A 12,447-nucleotide genomic window follows, 5' to 3' on the forward strand; every position below is an offset into this window, starting at 1 on the left:
AGCGCAAATTGACAACCTTTCACAAGTGAACAAAGACTCACTTGACAAGTGTATGAGCAAATGTCAAATGTAAATGCACTGGGTGTCTCAAGTGATGAGGACACATGTATCAACCAAATGAGGTGAGACATAAGTATGAAAAAGACTACGTAAATTTAAGCTATGTGCGAATAGGTCAATCTTAGAAAGGTGATTAACTAACTAGGTATATAATGACTATTTACACCAATGCTTTTCATTTGATAATTTGCATTATCGAGGAGAAAAACCAAGACAAAGTGCTTCCTTGGTTAGTTGTTTAAATTTGATTGCAACATTTGGACATTGAAATAATTATATATTATATGCATACATTTTGGTTCCCTTGCTAAGATGGGCCAGGTTGCAACTTTGTTAAGAGAGCTATTGGTTAAATGTTTACTATTTCATATTGTTGTTTATTATTTGAAATCAAAAGTATTAACATTGTTGATCTACAATAGCCAATACAAGATTTTTTGGAGCAATCGTCAAGCCTAACATTTTATTTGTAAGTTGACAATCATTCGATATGTGCATAAGAGGATTGATTTGTTGCATTCTCATTACTAATCATATTATTTTGGGCAAATGTTTGTGGACTTATATTTAGTATTTATGCATCAAACTATATCAGCTCAATCTGGGTAATTTACATCTTTTGTACTTTATAATTTTATTTTAAAAGATAATTCAATCCAAATACAACAAAAAGATTTCCAACACACCATTACTTATCAATATTGTTTTAATAGCCTTTAATTGAACTCATATAATCACTCAAAATAAAATATTGTATAAAATTAAACATAAACAACCAACACAAAAGATTTCTCAAAACAATACAAAAATATGTTTTATGAGATAGGTATGATTGGTTTTTTAATTTGAAAAAGCTTGTAATTGTTTTGAATGATATAAACCATAACAAGTTTTACAACTTAATTACAAAAAGCCACCAATTTTTTTTTTATTGAATGAGGTATTCAAAGATTTATATTGTGCCAAGCTAAGAGTTTGGTTTATGTAAAGGTTAAATGTTTCAAGTTAGTATTTTAGATTTCTTATATGGAAATTATAGGATTTTCATATTAATTTTATGGTTAATTTTGTTTTAATATGGATAAAGGTTTTAAATTAGATTTTTGTTGCATTTTTTTTTGATCGATAATGGGCCGAAGCCTAATTGCTCTTGACCAAAGCTATGAACCAGTGATACCACATTTTTAAGGGGTCTCATCTTCAGATATGTTCGACATTAACACCCTTATATCTCCTTGCGTCATCTTATTATTCTTTTGCTTATTCCTTTGAAGATGTTTGACCAACCATTCAAAATCCTTATCACTTCATACTCCTTATATCTCCCTGCTTTCCTTATCTCTCCAAAATTCTTATGTCAACACATCCTCCTTATTGCTCTATTGTGTTGGGTGTTTATGGGTCAAACGATCTTCAAACATCACCATTGTTGCAAGGCATCATCATAATGGGCCTCCGTGCTCTTCGTACTCCTCTATGGCATTGTTGCCTGTAGTGTTGGTGCGTGCACCACCATTCCTCGTGTGCTCGCATCCTTGCAACTCCACGCATCCCTCTTGACCTGGCGGTCATGCATATCCCCCACATCTCTGATAGCTTGGGAGGAGCATGGTTTGCGTTCCATCACATAACCTTGCAATGGGCAGGAATCAAACACCATACCTCCCATGAAGGAAGGCGCACAAGAATCGCTGTGATATGGGGTCATCCCTAATTTTTTTTTGCTATATTTTTGTTTTGTAACATATTTTTTATTCTATTTCAAAATTACATCTAAATTTTTTTACGCTCAAGCATTTGTGCATTCCAAATAAACATCTATTAAAAAAATATAGACAATGTTCTAGCTAGGAACTTAAAATAATCCAGATCACTTAGGTCTTGAGTCACTCATTGAAGACTACACTCCCTTAGTGAAAGTGCATTGAGGTTATCATTTCCAAAAATATATTTGTTTAGTTAATTTATTAGATCTTAAGCATGTGACATTCAAATTTTAGAATATTCCTAACTCTATTTTGAAAATAAAATAAAATAAGATTACATATTCATAATTCTAAAAATGGTGTGCTTTCTTTAAAATTTTGACCAAATTATGTAGTTTTTGAAAGTATTTTTATTTTATGATTATCTTGTTTCATTTATGAAATTTCAAATGAAATGAAAGATTTTAATAATGTCTAGGAGGCCAAAAGCTTATGAGATCCACCCATCTAAAAATAAGAATAATCTTTTAAATAAATTAAAAATTAAATAAAATTAAAATAAATTAAAGATAAGGAAAACTTTGAAACAGATATTTTACATTAATATAACAACTTTCATACTATTGTAAAGTCCATTAACCACATTGTAGACACTAATCCAATTCAATTCCTTCGTGGCCTTAAAAGAGGACCTCTAAAAATGTGTGAGGATCTCCAGACCCACATCATGGAGGAGGTTATTTTAAATACCAGGATCCATTTTCCGCAGCGTCGGATCTCATTAGATGTCTTGAAGAATATGACAGCAATAACAGAATTTGTAAACGATCTGAACTTCTCTAACACCCAGAATCTCAGAGCTTATCATAGGTTTGCCTAATAAACAACACACTCTCCTCAAATTTTCCTTTATTTCAGTTGAGGGACCAAACGATGAAATTTGTGAAAAAGATTTAGCGGCACAATGAATAAGACTAAGAATTTCAGGCGTCGAGCGGAAGAAGACGAAAATGGTGAAGAGGAAACCGAAAACCTAGTTATCAAACCACCTCAGGGCAGCAAGAAAAACCAGAAACCAGTAAAAGAAAAACCTTCCAGCAAGTTCGCGGGTTCAAACCTCCTTAGCTTCGCTGACGATAACGATGTCACGCGCAAATCCAAGCAGAAACCAGCTGCCAAGTCCTCGGTTCGAAACTTGCTGAGCTTTGATTCCGAAGAAGACACCGCAGTCGATCAAGGTTTGCTCAAAAGCAAAAAAAAAGTGAACCTCGAGAGACACTTGGGTCACAAAATATCTGCAGGGAAAACTGCAACTCTTCCCTCTTCTAACGTTCAACCCCAGGCAGGCGAGTACACGAAAGAGAAGCTTCTCGAGCTACAGAAGAACACCAAGAGCCTAGGGGGCTCGAAGCCGCCACCTCCGCCGGACAAGCCTCCTGCAGAAACGGTTGTTGTTTTGAAGGGTTTGGTTAAACCCTCGGCCGAGGAGGAAAATACTTTGGAGGCGGACGTATTTAGGCAGGACAAGGAGGATGTGGAGAAGAGGTTGGGGGCGGTTGGAATTGAACCCTCGGCGAGCGTCAGCATTCCGGACCAGGCGACTATAAATGCTATTAGGGCAAAGAGGGAGAGGCTTAGGCAGGCCCGGGCTGCGCCTGTTGATTATATTCCTTTGGATGGGGGCGGCCCTAGAGAATTATTGAAGGAGGAAGCTGCGGAATCAAGTGAAGATGAAGGCGAGGTTCATGGAAGGCTGGCAATGGTGGGCGACAAGCCAATGGAGGTTAAAAAAGGTGTATTTGAGTCGCTGGAGCATGAGGCACTTGATACCAGGTAGGGATAAGTTTAGTGGTTATTATTCATAAGTGGGATATTTTTTTTTATTGTTGGTTTTCCACGATATAAATCCGAAGATGCATTGTACTAGTCAGTATTTTTGATTCCCGTTAGGGGTACTTTTAATGGATGGAATTCAGCAATCGTCTTTGATTTTTCCTTTCGTACCTTAAAACCATAGCAAGTTTTTCTCCGTTTAAGAACATGGCAAGTTTTGTGTAAAAATATCTCTTGCTTGGAATTATAATTGATAAATATTTTAAGATTATACACCAAACGCAAGAAATTGAAAATTCAATATTGGAATAGATTTGTTGGGATTTATGAACTTGAAAATGTGCGATTCTCTGAAATTCTAGGGCTAGAGATGACGGTGCAGTTGGTGACGGTGATAATGAGGATGATGATGAAGAAAGGAGATGGGAGGAAGAGCAGTTCAGAAAGGGTTTTGGGAAGAGGGTGGATGATGCTTCTAATAGAGTTACTTCTGTGCCGCTTTCAACTTCTCCTTCAGCCAACACTGTTGTCCCTAGTTCTTTTCAAACAGCTGGATATATGGGTAGTGGATATACCCCTGCATCTGCTTGGACAGCTGGTGGTGTAAGCCGAAGCGTGGAAATCATGTCTATGTCGCAACAGGCTGAAGTGGCAAAGCGGGCTCTACGGGAGAGCTTGCAGAGGCTGAAGGTGAGTCCTTTTTATCGTTTTTTTTGTCAATCAATTGAATGGTAGGCATGTTGCTTAAAAAAATAATACCAGAGATCAGGAAAAATACAAAATAGAGAGATCGAAAGAAAATTGCGGGATACATTTGAGCAGAACAAAGTTGGGGAGAAGAAGAAACAAATGGTCTTTACAATTTGTATTTAAATATTTATCTCAAAGCATGTAGACTCTAGTAAATACAGAATTTTTCACTCAGTCAATTAAGTTTAGAGGGAGGATAGCAGTAATGATCCATCTTTTGAAAGATACCTTTCTCAAAAATTAACAGAAATTTTTACACTTAGACATATTAATCTGATAAAGCATCACCAGTGCTGTTCTTGCATACTCAGATTGTAAGTTTCATGTGTTTGACAGTAATTTTCAGTGCCAATATAAAAGGACAGAAATTTTCCTAGAAATGGTGCATCGCAAATAACCCCATTTATTTCAGCATACAGATCTGACCTTCAATTCAGAGATCTTACAACTCTTCAAATCACCTGCTTACTTTCCAGATATTCTGGAAATTAAATGAAAAATGTTATTCAGACCTCTGACCTTGGGAATGATCCGATGCCAGATAACAAAGCGATACAAACTTGAATGCTTGTGTTGGGAAGTGCTAAGCATTCACCTTATACTAGTATTCCCACAATCAACGCTCCTTCCATAAGAGTAGTTACCAGGCACCAACAACAGTGTCTCCAAGTGCAGATATAAAAATATGATCCGTACCTTTAATTACCAGTAGCTACGCTTCTATGATACCTCTCTACACTGCCGGACAAGTCGTGCCAGTGGGAAGCTCCTGCGGATGAATGAAGCTTTACTTTGGTATTTTATTCCTGTCTGAAGATGAGGCGCTTCCACAATTTGAATCACTAATAATAAACCACAGCAAATATCGATCTTGTTATAATTCCCGATGAAACCATTAATCGCCCAATTTCATAGTATTAATATTGGCACCAGTAGCTTTCAGACCCGATTTGGAAATTAGGGAAAGAACCTTCGATCTACATTATTACACGGCAGTCATAAACTTCATAATATTAATCACATCGCCCATAATAATATCGACTCCCTGTTTATGAAACCTCTACGCTTTCAAGGAACTGGCCAGCCAGGTTCAACATGAAGTATTAAGAACAATAGCCATCACTTGAGGATTTCGATATGAAAACATTTTCTCTTCATATGCCAAGTATATCCCAAGACAATCTCAAAAAAATATATAAGCACCAGATATATCAAACCTGGCAACAAATGTATTCCCGAAACATTCATCAAATTTGTCTCCAAAGGATACTTTACAAATTTGGCCCAGCTGTGAACTCCGTTGCGAATCCACTCCCAAGAAGAGTCAGGTTTTCATCCAACCCTTCTGCCAACTCCTGAAGGTTTTCGTCTCCAAAAATCATAAATCACTTATCAAATGAAAAGCATATCCTTGCCACAACCCCAGGACCTCTTTATAAAGCCCTCTAGGAAGTATCTAGAAGATAGGCCGACTTGGAGAAATATAATAAATAAAGTGACATAATAGTATTTAATTTTTTATGGTTATTAAATTAATTAATATTAAGTCATCGTTTAAATATATATATTTTTTTTACAACTTAATAAAAATCAATTTAATTAATTGTCACTTTAAAAATTGGGAACATTACATCTTTTCAGAAAGTGGAGCGTTGCTTATCCACAGCATAAATGATTGGGAAATGCACCATTACTGATTGGCAATATGCCAAAGTCCTCATTTACGCAACCACTTTAACCAAGGGAGAATGGATGGCAGTGGCTTGAACCCACCCTTTGTTGTCATGGTGATTGCTCTGCCTTGCCACTAGACTGTGGATGCTGCAGTGAAATCCCCTTAATTATGGCAGCATCTGATTCATTCTTACTCTGTGACACAGCTGACACAGCTTGCACAGGGTAGCTATTTGTTTCCAGAGATTATCTGTTTGATTGTAATTTAAGGATTCATTCTGGATATTTATTTGATTGGAGGAGCATGGCAAAATAACCTACTGAACTGTTGATTTCAGTGAAGTTCATGTAAATCTAACCTTTGCAGTTAAAGACTAGATGTAACTATTTGCAAAGGATTCAGACTGTATCTTCTCTCTAGCTTTACATAGGCAACACCTGTGTCGCTATGGTCATGTTTTCAATTTAACAGTGAATGAAATGTAGACATCATTATTTCAATTTGACAAATTCATCGTAGTATAAGGCATCCCTTGTGTAAGAAGCTACAGGGGTTCTTTATCTATCCCTGCATTTCACTTCCTGATGAAAGCACTTATTATGATACACTTTTTCCTGTTTTTATACACATGATAAATTGCAACACACATAGGTATGTTACAAAAATGAGGAACCAAATTAAAACGGAAATGGGCCAAAACTGAGAAATGGATATTTATAGATTTTGGGGATAAATAACAGTTCAGATATTTACCAAGAATCATTCATATTTAGTTATTAACATAATAAATATATGCGTCATTTATTTCCGAAACATCAAGAAGTTTTTCTTATATTCAGATTCACCATTTAGACTACAATGTTCAGATTTTAGACAACCTAAGCTGCTACATACTTTCAGTTTAATCGGATGTTATTATTAAGTCAAACTATGCGATCATAGAATATAGTAGAAAACCTCTCAAACTGCTAAGAGTAGGTTGATTTGAAATAGGTTCATCTTAGATGAGAACCCAAGGTGACAGATGAAATTATGTATATATTATGTTCAGAAGTTGAAATGATTACTTTGATAATGGACAAACTATACTTTTAATTTTGTTGAGATGTTTTTTTTGGCCAATTTGATTTTTTTTTTGATAGATTAAGCTATTAGAATAATATCTTTTTAATTATTTAGTTAATGGTCAATAATGTAACATATTGTACATATGCAATAGTTTTTAATTTCTTTAGTTTACAGTTATTTCATAATAGAAACATCGTCTTTGTTATTGCTATATGTACATCTTAATTCATTTAATTAATCATGCAATTACTTGAACATAGTATTAGAGCGAGAAAACACAAATTCGTTTTTCTAAGATTTCGAAAGAAATTTTAAAAGTTTTTTGAAAAACGATTTATTTGGTTAAATTTTATTTTTCCCTCGTGGGTCTGTGTAGTGGATCTGCAATAGAAGTCTGAGTGCGTGCTTGCACGTTTTGAAGGACCCTAGCTTTTGGCTGTGACGTTGGGCGCATGTTTGTAATTCGCGTGAGCTTTTGTATTCTCTTCCTGCCTTTTGACTGCCTTTTTTTTTCTGCGCCCCACGTGTCTGTTATTTGCCTTTGCTCCTACCATGAATATTTCCCAGAATATTTCCCATTGCGTTTTCTCGTTTGTGTGTTCGTGTCTATTGGCTGTTGCAGATTTGTTTTCATGCTCGTGTGGCTTCGTTCTTTGTTTTTGCTGCTTGAGGTCATGATTTTGAGGCTGGTGGCATCTACTTTGTGGCTTGCGATTTCTCTCTCTACAACCCACGACGGGTTTTGTGAGTCGTATTTGTTTCACGTTTTTTTTCTTCATTTTCTTCGGTTTTCGGCCATGTGATCTTGGTTGGGCACCAGCTTTTGCAATGAAGGTTCTGAATATCTTACCAGCTTCTGTAAAGGGTTAACGTTTTTCTGCACACAATTTCCAGTATTCTGCATCGGCTAGGACGTAATTTCTGATTTTTCATTTCGCCCTAGGGTTTGATTTTTTGCGGCTAGGGTTTTTGTAGAAAACCCTTTGATTTTTCAGCCAATTTTTTAAGAGCAGATTCTTTGTGGGTTTTTCCCATACTTTTTTGGGATTTGTGCTAGTTGTACGTCTTTCAGTCTTGGAGTTTGTACCTGAATCTGCCTCTGTTTTTGCATTGGGATCCATGCCTCAGGTTTTGTGCTCTTCAAAAATCAAATTTTCGCCTTCAATGAATCTTATTTTCTGTGCCTCAGAAAGCGTGCAAGATGGCGTCTTTGACCAACACAATGTTGGAAGGTAGTCAACGATTTAACGACAAAAATTACAACACATGGAAGTAGTGGATGATGACGATCTTTGAATATCATCACCTAGATTATCTCATTTTGGGTAAAGAGTCTCGTCCTATCGTAGCTGAACAAGATCAAGATAAGTTTGATGAGTGCAATTGGGAAGCGGTCATCCTTATCAAACATTCGGTTACTGATGATAAGCTGCCTCAAGTGCCATCCGACAAGATAGTTGCAGAGATACAGACTATTTTGAAGGATCTCCATGAGTCATTAGACAAGAGCAGTGCGTTCTTCCAGCTATGTTCTATCATGATGGATGAGTGTACGTCCTTATAGGAGCAATTGATGAAGATTAGGGACATTCGAGATCATTTGGAAGCAATTGGTCGGAAAATGGAGGAAGAGAATATGGTAGTCATCACCTTGAAGTGTCCACCTAAATCCGATGAGCACTTTATAGAAACATTCGACATTACTTCAACTAATGTTGACTTGAAGTTTCCAGAGTTATGCACCAAACTTTTGCAATAGGATCGTTGGAAACAATTGTTTGGTATCGGTGCCACTTTGTCCTCCACAAAATAAGCCTTCATAGCAAAACATTTTGCTAAGGACAACAAATCTCAGTCCTCTCAGCAGAAAGGCCCTAGTTAGTCTCAGGATATAGCTTGAAGAAGAAGAAAGTTTAATGTAACTACTGCCACAAGTATGGTAACTTGATAATGGATCGTCGAAATCGTTTGGCTTCTGAACAATGGAAGAAGGGAGGGTCTTAGCCTATGGCCAATGTTGCAGAGCACTTAGAGGAGAAAGAATTTGCCTTTTACACTTTCATGGCGAAAAGGCCTGCAGATCATGTGAAGTCTTTTGCGTGATCGGTTCACTGACTTCTCACCTTTCATTGATTTGGGTCAATTTTGGAAGAGAAGAGTATATTGTTGTCGGCAAGGGCAACATTCAGATTCAGTCTGGAGGGAGGAATCTCATTTTCCTCAATGTATATGACGTTCTTGGCAAGGAACTGAACCTTATCTTTGTGAGCTAGATTATGCGGCATTCTCCTCAACTTGGTGTGGTATTCGGTTCACACAAGTGTTCGATAGTTGATCATGCGACACGTGCTATTGTGGTTGTTGACATCGAGGATCATGGTCTATATAGGCTTATGGATACGGGTGATTCTTTGGAGCATGCCTTTGCAGCTAAATCATCTTCTATCAGCAATCTCGATTTTGCCGTTGCTCCTCGATTTGTCCCGCATTTAGAATCTCATAGAAATTGAAAATGTGGTCTGCTCTCTTCCTACTAATTTGGCGGAAGAAGTAAGGCAAGTTTGCACAGTAGCCCTTAGGCATGCCAAGCCTCCTAGATGTAACGTCCCCAAAGAGGAAATTGTGGATTTCAACAAATTAATAAGCAATAATGACCTTATCATTTTGAAAGCTGAAAAGGGGTATGCCACTGCCATCATGAATAAGCAAGACTATGTCTCTAAAATGTGTGACCTCCTCTCTGACACTAGCAGCTATAAAATCCTTTCTCACAATCTGTGCTCCAAAATTTTGAAGTAGGTCAAGGCTGCAGTGTGGGGCTCTTCCTTTGATGATGTTACCAAAAAGCGTCTTGTTCCCACTAAAGAAGCGACCCCTCGGATTTATGGGGTTCCAAAAATTCACAAAGTGGGTATTCCCTTGGGGCCCATTGTTGATACCATTGGATCGCCCACCTACAATTTGGCCTCTTTCGTTTCCAAACTTATCTTACCTCTCGTGGGCAAATTAGACTCCTTTGTTAAAGATTCCTCTCACTTTGTCCAGTTTATTAAGGATGCTCATTTAGATAGTCATGACCTAGTGAGTTTCGATGTTGTCTGCCTCTTCACCAAGGTTCCCATTCTTGAATCTATTGAGATTGTTAGATGCAAGGTGTAGTGTCGTAAATTGCACACCCTTGCTAGGGTGGTACAATTTCACAATTAGGTAGCACCCGCCTTAGTGTGTCTCGCATCTTGCATCTTGCATTTCTAATTTCCCTTTAAGCATTTAATTAATTAATTTAATTAAATCTAAAGTCCTATTTCATCACTCCTCACATATAAAATTGGGCCCTTTACCCTAAGTGTACCCCTTTTTATTTTATTCCCCCAATAAATCATTTTATCATAAACCCTAATTATATTCTATTTCGACCTTTAAGGCCCGATTTCGCATATCAAAACACTGCGAAATCAGCTGTAACTTTGGGATTCGCTCTAATATCATCATATTTAACGACCTTGAAAATTTGGTGAAATGTTGGTTGGACCATGTGCGTTCCCATAATTTCGGGAGCATAATTCTATGATATTATAATTCTTAACCCCAAAAGATTGGCGGGAAATTCAATTCTAGGTCAGCCTAAAGGCGGAATTAAGTCGAAATTAAGATCTAGGGTTTCATACATAAGAGCTCTCTTTCTTCATTTGAAGGCAACTAAGAACTAGATGAATGGATCTTTCTAAGAATCTAAGAGCAGGTTTTTGGAGCATAAGGAGCCTTTTATGTAGTGAAAGAGAAGCCTATGTGGAGTTTTCAATAACATTCAACAACATTCATCAAGCATTTGTCAAGCATTCATCATCAATTAGGAGCCTTGAAGACATTGAAGAGTAATAGGAGATCTTGTGGCAATATCTTTCCCTTGGGGATTGGTATGATTTCATGTTATTTTCATGTCTTTGTATGAGCTTCTTTATATCAATTTGCATATTTACATTCATGCTTTAGATCACTTTGCATCATTGATTTAGAGCATTTACTTTGTCAATTATAAGCATTTAGGGTTTACTCTTTAGGGTCGCTCTAGATTGTTTACTTTCATTTTAGGATCTTGCATACACACAAGGTTCTAGCACAGACATTTTCAGTACATTATCGGCTATTTGTGGAGGTGGAAATCACCAACACATGGGTTTGAATAAGGCAAAACCCTATATAGCTACCCAAACCTTCCCTTTTTAGTTGCAGGTGCAGAAATAGGTACCTCGAGGCACTTTCAGCTCAGCAAAAGGCACATGAACCACCCAGAATCATCAGATCTACCTTAATCTGCCTAGGTCAGGGGCGTGGCGCCCTGGTCCTGCCCAGGACAGTGGTGTGGTGCCATGCTCCCCTTGCTTTTCAATGATTTTTAGCATGTTGCAGCTTCAGGTCATTAGATTTGTAGTCTTTCAGTTGCAACCTCTTGTTTGCAGAAACAAGATAGTGGCGTGGCACCCTGGTCCAGGTCAGTTTTGTTTAATTTGCAGCATAATGTACACATCCAAAATCCTCCTCCTTTCATGCTTTCAATATCTTAGTTTCAGATTTGCAAGTTTGTTCAATTCCGAGTTCATTTATGCTTCATTCTTTATCTCCTAATCTAGTTGATCATTCAAACCGTAGTTTTTCTCATCATTTGCAACAAGAGGAATAGAAACCCTAAGAGGTAATCCTTGGATCTGTCTTTCTCACAAGAAGTAGGCCAAGTGATCTATCTCCCTAGGCTCTTTCATATTCCCAATTTGTTGGCAAAAGTAGGATTAGGTCCTAGTCACCCGATCTCGCTTTTCTCGCCACCACACAAGGTAAACATCGAGATTGCTACCTTGGTGGAGTTATGCTTGAGATCCACTTTCTTTTCATTCCAGGGCGTGATATATGAGCAAGTTGATGGGGTGCCTATGGCTTCCCCCCTATCTCATGTCATAGCCAACCTTTTCATGGAGAATTTTGAAGAAACTGCCCCCTTCACCTACCCCCTCAAACCAAGGTGGTGGAAACGTTATGTTGATGACACCAATGTGTGTTGGCCCCATGGCTTGGACAAATTGGAGGATTTCTTGTCCCACCTCAACAACATATCTCCTTGCATCTCCTTCACCATGGAAGTTGAATCTAATAACCAACTTCCTTTCTTGGATGTATTGCTCATTAGGAAATCTGACAGTTCTCTAGGTCGTTGTGTGTTTCGCAAAACTACCCACACCGACCTTTATCTTCACTCCTTATCGCATCACCACCTGTGTCGAAAAGTTGGGGTTCTCAAAACCTTGGCCATGAGAGCCTATCGTATATGTGATGGTGACCATTTAGACCAAGAGCTTGACC

General features: G+C 37.6%; 1 protein-coding gene across 1 annotated transcript in view; it reads left to right on the forward strand.

Annotated features, from left to right (window-relative positions):
* The first annotated feature begins 2,418 nt into the window (after window positions 1-2,418).
* The window catches only part of LOC131034868 (transcriptional repressor ILP1), a 50,136-nt gene continuing 40,107 nt past the window's right edge, over window positions 2,419-12,447 (forward strand). The window contains exons 1-2 of the mRNA XM_057966465.2: window positions 2,419-3,599; window positions 3,962-4,289. Coding sequence (XP_057822448.2) covers window positions 2,731-3,599; window positions 3,962-4,289 — 1,197 coding nt within the window. The 5' untranslated portion in view covers window positions 2,419-2,730. The remainder of the gene's footprint in view (window positions 3,600-3,961; window positions 4,290-12,447) is intronic.

This window comes from Cryptomeria japonica, chromosome 10 (assembly GCF_030272615.1).
Source record: "Cryptomeria japonica chromosome 10, Sugi_1.0, whole genome shotgun sequence".
Taxonomy (NCBI): domain Eukaryota; kingdom Viridiplantae; phylum Streptophyta; class Pinopsida; order Cupressales; family Cupressaceae; genus Cryptomeria; species Cryptomeria japonica.